The 19,553-nt window shown below is 34.5% G+C and overlaps 1 protein-coding gene across 4 annotated transcripts in view; it reads right to left on the reverse strand.

Annotated features, from left to right (window-relative positions):
* The window catches only part of Slf1 (SMC5/6 complex localization factor 1), a 65,811-nt gene that overhangs the window by 19,074 nt on the left and 27,184 nt on the right, over window positions 1–19,553 (reverse strand). For 3 of the 4 annotated variants that reach the window (XM_048424271.3, XM_048424263.3, XM_048424280.3), the window contains exons 6-14: window positions 18,364–18,504; window positions 16,967–17,110; window positions 16,069–16,212; window positions 13,378–13,509; window positions 12,449–12,502; window positions 11,649–11,807; window positions 10,753–10,916; window positions 8,366–8,494; window positions 7,511–7,676 (exon numbers count right to left, since the gene is read on the reverse strand). In XM_048424271.3, coding sequence (XP_048280228.1) covers window positions 7,511–7,676; window positions 8,366–8,494; window positions 10,753–10,916; window positions 11,649–11,807; window positions 12,449–12,502; window positions 13,378–13,509; window positions 16,069–16,212; window positions 16,967–17,110; window positions 18,364–18,504 — 1,233 coding nt within the window. The remainder of the gene's footprint in view (window positions 1–7,510; window positions 7,677–8,365; window positions 8,495–10,752; window positions 10,917–11,648; window positions 11,808–12,448; window positions 12,503–13,377; window positions 13,510–16,068; window positions 16,213–16,966; window positions 17,111–18,363; window positions 18,505–19,553) is intronic. The other variant, XM_048424284.3, reaches the window with a different exon arrangement.

Raw genomic sequence — 19,553 nt, forward strand, 5'->3', positions numbered from 1 at the left:
ATGGTAAATATGCACGCTTTGAAAATTGTTAAGAAAATGGCAAGTAAACCATCAAAGAGAAATAAAGCCTGTTTGGAATACTGAAGAGCGTGCCAAAGCTAAAAGAAGAACATGAATTACTCAAAGAACTAGCAAAGAAACAAAGACATGATTTATATTACATACGCACCCACATTAGAAAAACTTTCTAACATGTAAAACTCTATTACTACACATTCTGTCAATATGACTCTTCATCAATTATTATAAGCAATCCCCTATCATCACAATCTACTAAAAGTTGACTATTCTGTAATTCAGAACAAACTATCAGTCTGGCCTCTGGCTCCATCTGACTACTATCACTATCAGTGAGAAGTATTCTGCTGGAAAAAATTAAACAGAATCCACGCAGGATGCCACTTCCGGTTTATATAATGGCATTAGAAATATGATGTTTGAGGTAATAAACCTGGCCTCTAGGTAAGGATTGCCCTAACTGGCTATGAAGCTGTCAGTAAGTCACTTAAACTCTTTAAATTCAATTTTTTATCTTTAAATACAAATGGTATCCATTTCAAATTGCAACAAGTGAGAGTAAGCACCAAAACTTAAGACAATGTGCACATCCTCCATAACCTCTGCTCTTTGCCAAGGAAAGCCCAGAGCTTTCTCAGATTAATGACAACGAAATTCACTGCCATTCTGTCACTCAGCAATACTTGTTGATTGACATTATGACAAAACAATATTAGCATAAACTGAGGACTTCTGTTTAGTTAATGACTTGAATGCTTCAACTCAGCAAATCAAGAAATAAATGCTTTACAGTACAGAAAATGATGTCTGGTAACATGCATGGAATTCTTCAAAATAGAAAGTACCAAAAAATTTTTAATTAAGTATAAGAATGATTTATAACAGAAAAGTATTACAATAAAAAGTAAGTTAGTGAGTTACAAGAAATTTAAATGTTACAAATACTAATTTTCAAATTTTAAAACCAGTTTTCCTATTAGAACTGATGCTACAATTTGCTGCAGATTGCTTCTCAAATATGGTGCTTTTATTTATAAATTTGAAGAAAAACCTTAGAATTAAATATGTATAAATCTGTTTCTATTTACTTATATATTTCATGAGTAACTTTTTATCCATAGTTGGCTGGCTCTTTAGTAAAACTGTAAAAACATTAGTTTCTTTTTTTTTAGTTTTAGATGAGCAATATCACTTATGCAAACAAACAAATAAAAGGGGGTTATATAAGGAATGTTTAGTATTCTAAGTGATTATATTGAGTAATAAGAAAAAGAGAAACAGTAATTTATAATAATAAGCTTAAGATTATACATACTACACTGAACTGTCAGTAAGATACAATTACTTGGTTGAGTATTTTAAATTTCTATGCATTTGGATGGTCACACTTTCATTAAAATCAGAAAGTGGGATGACTTTCTGGGTAAAGGCCTTTGCTACCAAGCCTAACAATCTGCGTTTGTCCCCAGCTATCTACGACATAGAAAGAGAAAACTGACTTCTGCAAATTATCCTCTGGCCTCTGTGATGCTGTGGCATGTGTGTACCCACAATATGTACATTATATAAATAAAATGAAGATAATTAATAAATAGCTACATTCGCACAATAGGATTACTTGGTGACCAAAAAGTCTAGCTATATCTAGGAGCAATTTTACTTTTGTAAATTGATTGTTTTAGACAGGGTATTGGGAACTTTGTCCTTGGGGCATAAGATGGAATCTGCCATCTTGAAATCAGAGCAGCTGTGATTACCTGCACAAGACCCTCACAAAACGGTATGCATTACCATTATCTCACAGAGGAGAGGAAAGGCTCCAAAAGGCAATACCAGACGGCTGGATCCCTGCTCCTCCCCAGTATTTATACATAGGTAATAGCTGTGTGAGTGATGTGTAGGGAAGCTTTTCTTCCAGGTTATAGTAGTCTGTAAGCTTCCTCTGCTCCAAAAGGTAATTCCTCATTTATGTTCCTGTTTATAATCAAAATTAAACTCAATGGTTCATCAAGGTAGACTTATGTGAAATAGTTACTTTGATATGTAGTTGGGTAAACAAGTATTTGTTTGATATCTCCCCAGGAAACCTAACACAGCACAGGGTCTTATATAGGCCAGGCTGACTTGTCACATAGCTGAGGACAACCTAAACTCCTGATCTTCCTGTTTCTACCTCCTAAATACACGTCAGATATATGCAATTAAGTCTGGCTTAAGATTTTTCTCTTATTTTAAAATTTCAGTGCTTGTGTTAAAGGAAGCCTTTGAAATTCTGATTCAATTTTTGAAAACTAAAAATTGCTGTGGGACAATGATTTTGTACCCTGTAAAGTAAAATGCTGACTGGCCAGTAGCCAGGCAGGAAGTATAGGAAGGGCAACCAGGCAGGAAGTAGAGGCAAGTAGAGGTGACGAGAGCAGGAGAATTCTGGGAAGAGGAAAGGCTCAGTCTGCAGTCATAACCCAGAAGCAGAGGAAGCAAGATAAGAATGCTTTGCTGATAAAAGGTATTAAGCTATGTGGCTGACACAGACAAGAATTATGGGTTAATGTAGGATGTAGCAGTTGATAACAAGCCTAAGCTAACAGGCCAACCAGTTTATGATTAATGTAGACCTCTGTTTATTTATTTCTTTGGGACGGAACAGCTGTTGGATCGGGTGGGAGAGAAACTTCTGTCAACAAAAAATGTCAGCTGAAATACATACAATATTGTTTGAAATATATGGTAATTAAAAGAAATGTTATGTCAAGATATCCAAAAGTTTGGTAAAAGGGAAGGAAGACTTAAAAACTACCTCCCTTTGTCCTGAACAGTTTTGGAGATTCTATCAGAGGGGAATAGAGGCATACAACTGTGGTTTCTGTAATTACTGGAAACTGGTGAGAAAGGTCAGAGCCAAAGGCTTAATTCACAGTAGGGCAAGACCTACAGGTCCCATTCTAAGACTGAGAAGGAATGAAAGAGCATTGCAAACATGTGAGTCTTATTCATCTGGGCTGGGTGGAGCCTATGATATCCACGCTGGGCTCAGGTTGGTCCTTACTGAGGCCCATGACAGAAGTAAAAAATGTATTTTGGTTTTTGACAAACTGTTTCTACAAATAGTTATTAAAGTGGAAATTAAAACAGGTCATAAATAATAACTAGTACAGGAAGAAAATAAAAGACTTAGAAGGAAAAACACATACACAGGAGACCAGTGAAATAGTAACAGAGGAAGAACCAATAGAACCTCACACATGGAAATAAGCAGAACTGGCACAGATCACAAAATAACTATTACTGCAATGTTCAAAGGAAGAAAGTGAAACTTCTGTAGTGTTTGTAGAAGCCACAAAATACAAAACAAACAAAAAAGTCACAGCAGGAGATATAAAAGAGCTACAAGCAGAAAGTAAAAAAATTAAAAATACAGTCAAAATGTTTAGCAACATACTTGACATAGCTGAAAAGAATTAGTAAACTGAAAATTGATGAAATACTATATTAGTAATTTTACAAATATAAAAAAGTACAATAGCCCCATCTATAAAAATGTATGACATGTACTGTAAGTTTAACAAACAGCAATAAACAGATCGCAGGAAATATTAAAAAGAAAATGGAGAGTACATGGGATTTCATTCTTTAAAAAAGAATTGCCAAGCTGGGCATTGGTGGGGCATGCCTTTAATCTCAGCACTCGGGAGGGAGGCAGAGGCAGGCGGATTTCTGCGAGTTCGAGGCCAGCCTGGTCTATAAGAGCTAGTTCCAGGACAAGCACCAAGGCAGCATAAAAACCCCAAAACACACACACACACACACACACACACACAATGGCTTTATGCCGGTTTGTCACCCACATCCTCTGCCCTAACACACTACGGCTTACTGCCCCCAGAGACTGCACTGCCTAACTGCTAGCTGTGACGTCATAACCACCAGGTAGGAATGCATGTCAATATGAAAGATAGGACGGCACTAAAAAATTAATAAAACCTACAGAGGAGATGAAGCTTGACCTAGTAGGTGACCAAGAATACCATAAACTATAGCAAAAACACATTCTTGCAACCTAATTTCCTTTAGGGACAAAAAGAAATCATCAGTAAATTCCAGAAAGCAGAAAAACACAGCATTTCACTATAAATTACATCAGAGATTATAAGATTAAGGACAGCCAAACAAACAAAACTCATTCACAATAACACGACACCATCCATATCTCTTGAGGGTTAGCGGTACTGCTTGGTAGTAAGACTCCTTGGTTACCAAGAAAAGAAGATCCTGGGTTCGTTTCTTAGTACAATGTATAAAAGGAGAACGCAAACTTAACAAAAGAAAATACTATTCAAAAAATAATCATACCCTAAATTAAAGTATTAAATATATGAAAAGAAGGTCTAGTTGTACTCCAAAAGTAATTCCTACTAAATACAAGTATTAGAAACAAAGAAAAAAAGAAAAAGATCCAAATATTAAAGGAGATGAGATAATAAAAAATTAAAAAGGGTGAAACTAATGACGTAATAACCAAAGGCAGACTATTCTGAAAGGCAAAAGGCATTAACTGCAATGCACTCAAATATTACGTTTTCTTTTTTATACCCTCATACAATTTTACCACACAAAATACTCTTCAATTTCCCTGCTCTACCCATGGTAGATAACAGTATTATAATGGTATCACTCTGGTGTGGGAGTTCCTTTCCTCTGTGTTACTTTTACTGGTTAATGAATAAAGAAACTGGCAAGGCCTGATAGGGTAGAACAGAGCTATGTGGGAAAAAACTAAATGGAATGCTGGGAGAAAGGAGGCAGAATCAGAGAGACGCCATGGAGCTGCCAGAGTCAGACATGCTGAAACTTTGCCAGTAAGCCACTGTCACGTGGTGATACACCGATTAGTAGAAATGGGTTAAATTAATATGTAAGAGATTAGCCAAAAAGAAGCTAGAGCTAATGGGCCAAGCAGTGATTTAATTAATACAGTCTCTGTGTGATTATTTCGGGGCTGGGAACGAACAAGTGTCTGTGGAAACCTGTCCTCCCTGATCCTTGAGGCCAAAATACTGGATGCAAATAATGTTTACACTAACCAGCTAAGCTTCCTGCTAGTTCTGTCCTTGGTTCTGCTACAGCCTGGTACATTAGCCTGAGGGATCTATTTTACTTTAAAATGGTAATTTCTCAACCTGCCTCAAAGAAGCTCAGGCGCCAAGGCCCATCTAACCTGTCTGACATTGCCTTAAACCCTCGACCACCTGCCTGGGGAAAAACTCCCACAGAGGCCAGTTTCCCCAGCCCCCTCCGGGTGGGAGGAGTTTTCCTTTACTGGGGCCAAAGGTATTTTAACCCTGGATTTAGTTGAATAAAGGGGCATTCTCTTCTTGAGGATGACTGGAACTCTGTATCTGTGTGTGTGCGTCTCGTGTTTTAACCCCTAGGACAATATGGAACTCGTGGGATGTGGGTGGCGTGGAAGGACGACCCCTACAAGTGTCCTCCCTGCAACATCATTCCTTGTCAGGTTATCTAGCCTGATTTGGCTGATTATACAATTACACAGTACACTAAAGGAGGAGATCATTTAATTGTTGACTAAGACTTAGAGAAGCATGCTCCTCCTGTCCTCATAAGTATTGTCTAACTGCTAGCTATGGCATCATAACTACCAGGTAGGAAGGCATGTCAATATAAAAAATAGATATTCTGCTACAACACACTAAATATGTGTTCATCTGGACAAGTACAACTACTGATATAAAATATCTAAATATTGTATTTTAAACATCTATCAACATTTCCTTCTTATGGACGAGCCTGCAAACCTTCCTCTATACATCCTAACCAACATGACACAATAAATGACTTGTAGGATTTAGAAGTAATAGAGAGGGACAATAGTCCAATTCAGCCAAGAAAATAGTGTGATAAAGGCGATCAGTGAGTTTTGAAGATAAAGAAATATGAAGTCTTTGCAAAATTGAACATTTTATTTTGTTTTTGTGGCTTAGTACTCCTACTCACAATATCATAAGAAAAATAGCTCTATTTCACAGGATGTAGTAGGGAATAAACAAGAGAAAAATCTATTAATACTATTTACAAGAGTAGCTACAATAGTTTAAGTGATGAGAATAATAATGACACCTATTTTTAAATTTTCATAACCTTTAATGAATAGATTCAAAATTTAAAGCCCACAGGTTGCCATTTAATAATTGGTTTCCATTTCTCACTCGGTTTATAGCTTTATTCATTAAAAAGACATATTTGCATTATGAATATAAACCTTACAGTGTATTTTCTGTTGCCTTTTTCTCCAGGTGTATCCCTGAGTTTTATTTTACTTTTTTAAAACTAAAAGTGGCTGGATAGTGTATCATTAATTCTCTCTCTCTCTTTTTAAGATTTATTTATTATGTTTACAGTGTTCTGTCTGTCTATATGCTTTCTGGCCAGAAGAGGGCACCAGATCTCATTACAGATGACTGTGAGCCACCATGTGGTTGCTGGGAATTGAACTCAGGACCTCTGGAAGAGCAGTCAGTGCTCTTAACCTCGGAGCCATCTCTCCAGCCCTCATTAATTTTCATTAACAATTTTTAACACATCTTTCAATTATATATTCTGAAAATAGATAATATACTATGTGTTGTGAATTGCAATGTCAGTAAAATCTACTCATGAAATTTGTTTCAGTAAGTTATCAACATCTAGTAAATTCTAAAAACAAGCAAAACTTTTTATTATGGTACTCTCCAAAACGGCATAGTTTAGTTTTTTAAACCATAATTTCCATAAAAATGGAATGTCTAGAATATATATTATATATACTTATACACATTTTATATATATAGATATACACACACATATATACACATATAAATATATATGAAAGGTCTAAAAATAAAACATTTAGAATGATAACTACAGACTTTACAATTCTGGACATGTAAATCTTCCTGGATAGTATGTCTCAATGAGAGACTAAGAAGAACCTGTCCTCTAAGCATTGCTACCATACACATAAACAAACTGCATAGCAAACAGTAACAAACTTGGGTTCAAATTTGTTCTAGGAGTTCAAACTATAAAAGGAAGAGAAAAACATAAGCTATTGCAAAGGACAATATCCCTCAGCATCTATCCCTGCGATTCCTTCTAGGACATACCAACCGCAGGTCTCAAATGTACAGATCCCCAATCAGTGGATGTTCAAGATTCTTACACAGTACTCTGATGCCTGCATGTGCATGATCCTCCCATTGTTTCAGATCGTGTATAGATCACCTATAACTAATACAATCTAAATGTGACATGATTACTATACCAGACTGCTGAAGTAATAATGATAAGACAGTCTGGACACGTTCAGTACGGAGGAAACTTTTTTGAATATTTCTATATGAACTGGGTGAACCCATATTTGTGAAACCTACAGATAAGGAGGGGAAAATGTGAATTTTCCATAGATCATATTCTTTTGTAAAGTAATCCAACTTACATCATTAGACTTGCATTTTTCCTTGTGAGAATAGATAGTCCACTCCAAAAGCATATTTACTGGTTTTGTCAAAAGTCCTGAAGTTTCACTTCCTGACCAAAAGATTTCAAGAAGAATTGCTTTTTCTGTTACCTTTAGAGTTTGAGAACTTGACCAGTCACACAACCTAATAAAAATAAGAACAAAAAGTAAATTATTATGCCAATGTAATCACAGCAGTTATTAGACCTATTTTGATAGAACAAGAATGTCACCAGTTTTTGAGAAAAGTTATAAATATAAAGATTACAACACAGCTATAATGAAGGACAAAATATTAAAAATAGTCTAATGGGCTGTGTATGTTATAGCCCCAGTGTTGGGAAAGTCGAGTCAAGCAGGTCTTTGGGCTCACTGGTCACTACTCTATTAGCTACAGGGCAATGAAAGACACTGTCTCAAAAAACAGTGTGGATGGATATTACTGAGGGCTGCTTCTCAGGTTGAGCCTTTCTTTGGTCTCTCACAACACACATGTGTGAATTGATACATATAAATGAATGTGCATGTAACAGAAAAAATGGTCTCAGTTCAATAAAAACTAGTGATGTATACAAGACATTTATGAATATTTATCACCTATAACTTATATATATATCCCTCAAACATATTCATTTAGAAAATGAAAAGAAAGAAAAACATGAACTGAAGAGAAAGGAAAAAAATGTAAGCAAATTGTCACTGCCACTGGGATGTATTTGAAAACGGGAACAAAACCATACAGAAACATAAAGTAGCAGACTTCTTAAAGAGAGATACATACGTAATTATAAACAACAGAACTATGGCAAAATATTTCTTGTGATTAGCACTTACTTTTGACTCAAATGCCGTACTTCACTTTCAAGTAAATGAAAGAAAAACTTGAGCAATGTAAGATGGACTACTTTAGAACCAATATTTTCTGATATTTGATGACAGAAACCTTCATTGAAGAGGCAAGACCTGAATAATAAGAACCCAACAATGTATTTCATGAAAAGAAAGTTACTGAATAAATTGTGGACAAAATATTTCTTTTTAAAGATTACTTTACAATTTTAACAAAACCTTTAACAATTTTAAAGCAAGCTCAATAAAATTTTCTTAATATTTTCTTCTTTTAAATTTCAATCACGTCAAATACAAATGATTTAGTTCTTTTTTCCTGTTGTTGGGTTGTATTACTGTCTGTTTTTCAAGACAGGATTTCTCTGTTTCACCCTGGCTGTCCTGGAACTCCTTCTGTAGACCTGGGTGGCCTTGAACTCACAGAAAATAACAATGTGTGCCACCATTTCTTGGCTAAGATTTAGTTCTTAACACAAATCTAGTTTCTCTGTTTCAGTATAGTATCTAGCAACTGTCAATACTTGTTTGTCCACTTCATTTCACTGGTTAGAACCAAGACACAGAAATTTCATCAAGTCCTTTTGATACACCATGATATCAGTCTATAATACTAAGCACAGTATACTTCTTACCCATGATTATTTTCATTTCAACTACATTAATAACAAGAGTAAATAGCTTCATCGTTAAGAGCTTTCAAAATTAAGTATTTCATTTTTATCTTGTCATAATCATGTATAATAGAACTTTAAATGGTGATTGCTGTGTGTTACTACACACTTGAACTTGGCTTGTACGTATGAGGGAAGAGTTTGTTAGCACAGTTCTATAGTGCACAATTCTATAGTGCACATATACATGATTGTTAAATCAACAACTTTGTAAATTTATATGTGGATGTTTCTGCCTGCATGTATGCCTATGCACTGTGCATATCTGGTAACAGCAGAGGTCAGAAGGTAAGGGTATCAGATCCCCTAAAATTTTAAGTATAGAGGGTTGTGAGCCACCATTTGAGTATTGGGAATAGAACCTGGGTTCTCAACAAGAGCAAAAAGTGTCTAAACCCCTGAGCCATCTCTCCATGCTGCAGTGTATTTTTACAGAGAAAGCAAGACCACTAATAAATTCTAAGACTTACAGAGACTGAAGTTAAGCAATGGTATTCATTATTTAACTCCAATTTTTCTTATCGAGAATATCAGCAATGTATCTGTTGCTTTTCATTTCTGTCTCCAGTTTCCTGGTCTTTGTGTGCTTGCTTATATGCATACATGTTTGTGTGCATGTGGAGACCAGAGGATGATATCAGGTATCTCCCTCAATGACTTGTCAACTTATTTTTTTAAAATAATAGTCCCCTCCCCCCAAGTCAGGGTTCCTCTATGCAGCCCTGGCTGTCCTGGAACTCTCTTTGAAGGCCAGGCTAGCCTTGAACTTAGAGACTCACCGGCCTCTGACTGCCAAGTACTGGGATTAAAGGCGTGAGCCACCATACCCAGAAAAATAGAAGTTATTAATGAACCCAGAATTCACGATGACAGCACGTCTCAGAGACAAACCTGCCTCTTCCCAACACTAGGATTACATGCATACTGTCACCACCCCAGTTTTTTAAAACAAAAGTTCAGGAACTGAACACAGGTTCTTATGCTCCTGGCAAGTACTTGCTGACTCGAGTGTTTATAACATACTTCATCCCAGCTATTCTGCAGCAAAGCCTGGTTATGTGTTCAAGAAACTTACAAAGATCTAAACTTTGCCTAGCTACCCAAGTGTCTTTTCGCTCTTATAAGAAGGACATTTGTGGATTCATAAGTGAAAAACTCTTTCCAATAAAGGAAGACACAAAAGTTATAGTAGAAATCATAAAATCATAATTAGTTTAGCTAGTGAAAAGAAAATAGGAAGTTTTGGAAACATCCAGAAAACAAAGAAAGGCCTAGGGAGATGACATATGTAATGATGGATCCGGAAAACAATACGTGTTGGTAAAAATTCAAATTTCTAATTATAGTAATATAAACCCATAAACTAGATATTGCATATCATGATTAATATTTCTGCTTTTTATGACTAAAATTTGATGTTTATATTCAGTAATTTTTCTTTCAAAAATATACAAATTCATAACTTTGGAAAAAATTTAAAATGTGGCATTATCCTATTTTGCATACTTAGTTGTTTTTTTTTTAAATGACAAACATAATCAATATAAAGTGTGTCCTTTTTATAAGTTTGGCAACAAAATACAAAACATAAGCATTCATATTTTTTCTAAAAATACAAATATACCTTATTAAAATCAGTTTATTAAAATAGTAAAAAACAATTAGACAAATGTATACATCCTCATATGCAAAATAACTTACCTGATAAGCACTTCTACCAGAGACCAGGCTCCTTTCCTACAGGTTGGGCACTGAAATAACTCTAAGTAGTATCTTAACATGGCTGGTGATTTCCAAGGAGGATGCAGATGAAGAAGAGCTGATAATATATGAAAGTATCGACCAGAAAATGTATCTATGTTATCCTATTATTTAAAAATAAACAAAATAAAATAGTGTAGCTAAAATAGTTCCGTCAGTTAATTTAGTTTAAATCTAGAACAGTAATTCTAGCCCAATCTTATGATTAGATACTACATCAGTTTGAAATACCAGGCAAGACTGTTGTATTCATACATCAGAAACATTAAGTATTAGGGGTAGCAGATATGGGATTTTCATATAGGATGATAGTGAGATTAAGAATCTCAAGGAACATTCTAAACAATGCCAAGGTGAAAACTCTTCATATACCAGTCTTACACGTATCCAACATTACCACAGCATAGTTTATCCCTGCCATGGCATTAAAATCAGCACCCTGCTGAACATGAAAGAAGACCATTTCTCCATAGATACAATTAACTGTTTCTACTAATTACATTCACTTAAGCTGTATACCATAAATAAAATGACTATTAATTACTAAAAGCATTTTAGCAATCTGATACCATAATCTGACATTTATGTCACTTTACAGTCACAAAAAAGGTAACATTTTTTTCTTTTTTTATTGAACAATGTTTTTTTATATAATATATTCTGACCATTTTTTAATAGGCTAAGTCATTCAGAGTAGTATGTAAATATTGTTAAAAACAGAAAAAGTGGTAACAAATGGGTACTGCACTTCCTAGTAAAATGAGATTTAAAGAAAAATTACAATAATATTCACTTTTAAGCATTCTTTAAAAAAAAATGATTCTTAGTGTCCTTACCTGCAGAACATTCTCTAGAAGGGCATGGAGAAGGCACACAGGGGGCACATACTGGGCTTGCAGGGAGGAAAGCTCTTCAATGGCTTCTTTAAAGAACTGTCCCTCTATGAGGCTTTCAATTAAGTTTAATATTCCTCTGGGGAGCTCTGCATTTTTGCCCTAAGGAAAAAGAAATTTTTGTCTGAAGGATGAAAAGTTCACCTCTGAGATTCAGATCTTGAATTAGTGAAGAGCTTCCATTTCTTCATCTGTAAAGAGGTGGCTCCTGTCCTTACGACAGGTCGCACAGCTTTTGAACTCTTTAAATCCCAAGCAAGTAATGTGTGTTTCATAAGTAGAAGGCTCTCAAAAAAACCACCCAACAACAACGAAGACTAGAACCTTTGCAAAAGTATCATTCGCTGATTCTTTCTTATTTTTCATTGCCTAAAGTGGCAAGATAAACTGTTCCTCATCAAGAAAGTCTTAGAGAGGAAGTGTTTGCTTTACAAATCTGAAGATGTCAGTTTTTAATGGACCCTTTCTGAAGAGCACATGGAATAAAATAATCCATTTTAAAAAATGAATGGTTGATAAATAACAGAAAAGATTTTGGAAGTATTGGATCAAGAATTTAACACCAAAGTAGTAATTATTAAAGTCAAGATATATAAAAAAGTATATATCCCAAAAGAATAATCCTTCCCCACCACATTTTTGATTACATTACCTTAAATCAAAATAACTAAAAATTATACTTCTTCTTCTTCTTTTTCTTTTTTTTTTTTACTCAAATCACCATCTAACTCCAAGCCCCTTACCTCTACATTGTATACAGGCTGTTTATCGATTCTAATGCAGTTGTATCGGACAGCCTACAAAATGACAACCATATAATTAAATTTAACAATTTAAGTTGAAAAATATGTTTCAGTTTACAAAGCACAAAACCTTGGCTAAACATTAAAAACAGATTCAGGAACACATTAATAGTTATAATTAATCTGATACTCATTCTGACTCAAATTAGTTAACTATCATGATTTTAGGGTCATAGTATTCTCATGAATAGACTAGTTCTATTGTCTTCTCAATTAAAATAACTTCAGGCCATTTTTAGTTTAAAGATCTGAAGTTGTCTACTCTCCTTATTACTTTAATAATTAAAAATGTAAATGCAGAGGACATTTTATATAAAAGTCCAAAGGGGAGAAAAAAATGAATTATGTTTTCTAAAAATCACACATAGAAACTTCTATTGTTTTAAACTACCTATACTTGAAAATTTTTAGAAAAGGTTATAATGAAAAGTATCTGCAACAAATATAAAAGATAACATCCTGATTCAAGAAAGTTCTACAAAGGTATTCATTAAGCAAGTCAATGGAAAACAATAAAAGATGGCAAAGCAATATACAAATTTTTAGAGAAGCTATAAGGTACATTGAATTTTGCTACTAAAAAGTTATAAATTCAAATGATAATTGACTAGAAATGTAAAGGTAGACTAAGAGGGTTCCTACTTTAAAAAGAAAAATGTAAACTACCTGTTCTTAAGCCCCTTTCTTAAGCTCATCAGAGACACAAAGCTGCAATGCAACCAGAAAGCCTGAAGTGTCAGACTTCAAGGACCTACCAACACATAGCATTCTCTAAATACTACCAAGTGTCTGGATTAAAACAAGCATAATTCAAACATACTTCCCAGTCACTTAACTAAAAAAAAGAGTTTTAGTGTAAAAAGCATTACCTGAGCTCTATATATGTCTCTGTATATCTGCTTTTTTAAGGCATTTTTTACTTCTGTGAGATGTATATCTGCCTTGACATCCTTGGTTTTTGATTCATTGGTATAATCATTAAGAGAATTCTTCATTTCTTTCTGCATACAAGTAAAGTACTTTAGATATTGTACTAAAGACAGCACTCAACACACACAAAACTACAAGACTATAGAAAACCCACTTCCATTTGTGGTTTTGTTATTTGCCTTTAAAGCCCACACAGTGATGTCAGGACACTGTGTGTGGCAGGCGAATGCTGGACCACTGAGCTACATCTTTAGTACCTTAAAAATTTTTCATTTGAACTCATCATAAAACCAAACTCTAAACACAAAATTAATTGATGTTCTTTATACTTCTTATATACATAGCCTGGAGGTAACTTTACTACACAACTTAGGTATACCTAGTCTGTTTTGCTTGGCCCATAACATAGAGGCATGGATTTTTGACTTTACATCAGAAGTTTTCATAATGTGTCACTAAGAAGCACTTGTTCTTAAGAATTTCAGGCTTTTGATTTTTGGATTTAAAATGTTCAATTTATATACACATGCTCTGACTTGGATTATAAAATAAAGTTACATTTTTAGAAAAAGGTTATCTTTTTATCATAAAAGGTTTGTTCCACCAGAGAAGAACAAAATTAGAAACAATATTAGTATTTAAAGAGATTATTGAATTACATACAGATGTAGTGGTGTTTTCCATTTTAAAAGGATTCAGCCACAAGGGTGCTCCCACCAAGAACCAAAGAACACCCAAACAAAAACCCCAATACCAGACATGAGAAACCTTCTTCTGAGTTGTTGGCCAGGGCTGTCCAGGGGACTTCCAAAACATACAGCATATTCCTATGGCCCTTCCCCAAACATACAGCCTACACCTATTGCCCTTGTTACCCTCCAAGAGGTGGATGATAAATCCAAGAGGTGGAAGTGTAAAGATACCATACACTTCAGAAATTCTATGCAAGCTTCAAAAGGATGGAAGCAACTAAGAGTCCTATCCAGCCATGAAGCCCATGAACTACATCAATAAACACATGGCACAATAATCTTAAGGAGGCAGAAGTGGCATGCATACCATGGCAGGAACCAACAACTTTCTAACTGGAGTTAAGAACCACTCAACAATAGGAAAATTGTGCATGGTACATGAAATCTACTTAGTGCTAATAAAGTCAGGGCTATTAGAGGAAAATCAACACTTTTAATTTACTAAATTAACATAATCCCTAAAAGCAATCTATATTTGTTCTCATACTCACAGACAGGGGGTAGTCTTCCTCCCACATCAAGGAAAGTTCTCTTAGCAACAGACAGGGACCATTACAGAAAACCATATGTAATCAATATGCAGAGTTGCAGAACCTAGTCCCAATGAATATACACTTACAGTACCTAAGGCTCCAGGAACTTGGAAGAAGAGAGGCCAGAAAGATTTTAAAAGAGTAAGAGGGTGAGGGAGCTTATGTGATTATCTGTCTCCGAATAATATCAGAAGCTATACCCATAAAGTTTCAGTAATATGACCATCTAAACATGAACTGAATAAGGAAGACACCAACGGACATGCCAAAGTGCATGGGGGAAAGCCCATAAAGCCTCAATCCTACAAAAAGAACATTAGGCAACTGAGGAAAGGCAGGAGTGGAAGAGGCATTTTTCCCGAGGCAAACACACACCTATTGGTTGTCCAGTGTCAACAGGTCAGCTCTAAAACCATATATGCAATAAGTAACATTATATGACTCAACATGTAAGTTAGAACACACACACACACACACACACATGAAAATACATGTATATACATGATTATTAGTGAACAATTAGTAAAAAAAGAGGTCATGAACTTGGAGGAGAATGCATAAGGGTATAGAGGGAAAAAAAGAAAAATGTTGTATTTATTTATATTACAATCTCAAATTTTTAAAAATATGTTAAAAAATTGCCTCTCTTTTCCTTTTTTATTATATTTTCTTTTCCTTTTTAATTATGAAAAACAATTTAATTTGAGAATCACAATTAGCCCAAATTTCCTTATATATTCATATAAAAAGTTTTACTATAGACTTATAATAACCATATTTTAATGTATATAATATAATAAATGTATATATAATATACATAAGTAAAATGTTATGTGGATGGAAGTTTCTGTCCTGCCCAGTCCTACAGTCATTAGTTCCAAATAAGCACGGAAGCTTATATTAATTATAAACTGTATGGTCTACTGTTATTATTATTAGTAACTACCTCTTACAGCTTAAATTAATCCATAATTATCAACTATGTTTAGTCATGTAGCTTGGTACCTTTTCTCAGTAAGGCATTCTCATCTTCCTCTGCTTCTGGATGACACTGCATCTCAGCCTTTCCTCTTCCCAGAATTCTCCTAGTCTGGTTGTCCCACCTAAATTTCCTATCTGGCTATTGGCCAATCAGTGTTTTCTTAAAACTATGAGTAATAAATCTTTACAGTGTAGAAGGGCATTATCCCACAGCAATGTTATATATAAAAGTAAAATGCAGTAAAAATTATATCAAATCAAGAGTTTTCCAAAGTACATAGAGTTAAAACAGCAAACATCTTTAATAATTACATTGCCTGATTATAAAGAAAGAAAACTTGAAAACATATATCCTATTACCCACCTTATCTCTGTAATGCATACGCTTTTTAAAAGTACTTCTAATTGTGTCATGTTCATCATCAGTTTTGCAATAACCTTCCCGTTTGCTCTTTTTCCTTAAAATGTAACTCCTTTGGATATTTTTAACTTTTTTCTTAGTTTCTCTCTGTATTTTGATCACAATTAAACAAAACAGAATATATATTAAATATTATAAAATCCAAATAAGCTAAAAAGCAGGGGGATTACAACATAAGTTTAACACAATTTGACAATAAAGCTCTGTGCACAGGAAAATCTCACCCACACACCGGTATACATTAGCAAAAATCATTTAGGAAAACAGCTGAGAATCATGAAGGACAGGTGACACACACTGCCCTATAACAGCATCTTCATTTCTAGAAATACATTCTCAGCTACAGTAATTTTTAAACATGTGTACCCAGAGTCACACAAGAGAATATTCACTGTTAAGAGTAGAACTGTTTGATAATCTCAAAACAACCAATCAAACACAAACAAACAAAACCCAAAAACTCATAAACAACAACAACAAAATGGATGAAGTTTAAAAATGCAACACAACTGAACAGAACATATGGGTGAGGAAAACGACCATAAATAGTGTACCTACATATGTTCATTAACAAGCAAGACTTAAATAAAAAAAGGGAAAATAAAATAAGTTCTAAAATAAGGGATACTTCCAGGTAAGATGGAAAAGATATAGTTAGGAAATGACAAGAGGTGGCTTAAACATCAATGAGACTGATTCTTTCCCTGATTAATGAGTTCATAAAGTGGCATTTTCTTCCTTTAGAAACACTGCAAAATGTCTTCTAACACTTCTGTACATGTACTTCACAAGACATTTCATGACTTACATTGTACTTAGTAATACTTTTGTGAAAATTTACCTGATTCTCATGTGTATGTCTTCTGAATGCATTTCTCTTTTTAACAGATTTCATATCTTTTCTGCAGTCCCTGAATTTTTTTTTGTGATGTTCACTTAGAACAAATCTATCAATAATACTTTCATCATGATTTTCCATTTTGTTCTGCATATTTATAAAATTAAGTAAACTCTGGGTTAATACAGCTTCAACACAACTACTGGAAGTCACATATAAAACTTCAGGAAAGCAGGTTTTATACAACACACATAAGATTAATTTTAAAATGTAAAACCAATTTTAATACATTCTAAGTTATGCCAAAAGGGCTAGAAAAAATATGCTTTGGTTTGCCACATTTTATAAATAGTAAGTTACCAAATATACTTAGTAAACATGCCTATTTAATTCAGAGTAAGGAGTATTACAATCCCTTTTCTTTGAGAGATGAGAAATTTCTATATTAATTTTATATACAACCTCCTAATTTTATTTTAATAATTTCCTTATCTTTTGCAAAAATTATCTCTTTATATATTTAATAAAATGAAATTTATTTTGATAACCTCATCATTTTAGACTCCTTACTGTATGTAAAAACTTCATACTTCATTTAGAGTGCATATTTCAGATACATCAATTCAAAAAGCCTTACTAAACATGCACACGTTAATAGAAAAAAGTCTTAAAGGCACACAAATGCCACTGCATTCAGGAGTAGGAGCAAAAACGCTAAGTATTTTAATCTTTAGTTAAACTTGTCATGTTATTTAAGAAATTACAAATTTTAAAAACTTCAAAACTGTTCCTAGCATGAATACAAATGTTTCAGTTTAGACTAATAGCTACTGAGTGAGTGATTTGATAAACTAACACAGAGACATATTGCACATAATGTGAAAGGAACATTAGCTTTGCTACAGGAGAACCAAGGAGGCTTTGCTGTTACTGCTGTTTTTAACTCATGCCTGTGAAACACCACACAACAGCTGCAGTCTTCCTGTTTTGTTTTTTTCTGGTATCTTGTTCTCCACGTTAATGCAAATTAATGTTTCAAACTCTGTTCTATTAATTCAACGTACATGTTTGACTTCAGACTGCTTATGCTCAGAGTGTTCACAGATGAGAAAGTTCTATAAGGCTCGTGCTACATCAAGCATACAGAGATTTTAAAAAGCATATGCTGAGAATATACCATATTTGAGGAACTCAATTCTTTAGGCACATATGCATTATTTCAAAGAGTCCTAAAACACAGATTTACACAAACTTCCCAATATATTCAATTCATGAGCTAAAAAGATAAGGTTGCTATCCCAGATTTCAGATCCTAAGGTTCATAATATTTTTACCAAGAAGGGGCTCTCTTTTACAATTCTTTAGGAAAATTAGAGCATGTTTAACTCACAAAATTTTACCTGGGTTCTATATATGCTCTCTCCATAAGATTTCATTTCAAAAAATCCTGTGTCTTTCTTAAAATCATTGCCTTTTTCTTGATTGCTGTATTTGGTCCAACCAGAACTGGTTTGAGAATCTTCATCATTCTGAATTTCCTTCTGCATGTAAACAAAATTTTAGGTCATTAACTAAGTATAATAGTGGTATTATGCATACTTATTCTATATATTTTATGGACTTCAACTTAATATATAATTGCATATACTTTCTGATTAAGGCCTCCTAAAAGAAGGGCTATAAAACACTGATAAAATTTTTCAAGGAACCAATAGTTAGAGCAAACTTTCTATATTATAGTGATCTCTGCATATCACACAAACACACATACACACACACATAAAAGAATGTTTTGTTTAGTAACTGTTATTCATCGAGGAATCAAAGAAAAAATATTTTATATAGTCATATAAATATTAAGATTACAACTCAGATATTAAAAATTGTCCTCTTAATATGGTATGTATTCACTCATAAGTGGATTCTAGCCATAATTAAAGGTCTTTGAGTCTATTATTTGTGATCCTAGAGAAGCTAAATAAGAAGGTGAACCTGAAGAAAATCATGTAGTTATCCTCCTGGAGATTGGAAGTAGACAAGAGTGCCAGGCAACCTCGGGTGCATGGTGGGGTGGGGGAGTTGTTGGAAGGGAGAGGGTTAGAGAGAAGGGAGTAGGGGAGGAATGGGGAAAGCTCGGGGGATTGGGGTGGGGGGAGGGAGGAAGGATGGATATGGGATCAGGGAAGTATATAGCTCAACTAAGGGAGTCATTTTAGGGTTTACAAGAGACTTGATTATAAAGGGGATCCCAGGTCCAAGGAGAGATACCCAGATTATTCTCTGGACAGAGGAGAGGGTGCCTGAACCGGCCTTGGCCCATAACCATACTGATGAATATTTTGCTTATCACCATAGAACCTTCATCTGGCGATGGATGGAGATTGAGACAGAGACCCACATTGGAACACTGGACTTAACTCCCTAGGTCCAAACGAGAAGCAGAAGGAAAGAGAACGTGATCAAAGAAGGCAAGACCAGAGGGAACATTCATCCGACGATGGATGGCGATACAGACGGAGACCCACATTGGAGCACCGGACTGAGCCCCCCAAGGTCCAAATAAGGAGCAGAAGGAGGAAGAACATGAAAA

This window comes from Myodes glareolus, chromosome 15 (assembly GCF_982192425.1).
Source record: "Myodes glareolus chromosome 15, mMyoGla1.1, whole genome shotgun sequence".
Taxonomy (NCBI): domain Eukaryota; kingdom Metazoa; phylum Chordata; class Mammalia; order Rodentia; family Cricetidae; genus Myodes; species Myodes glareolus.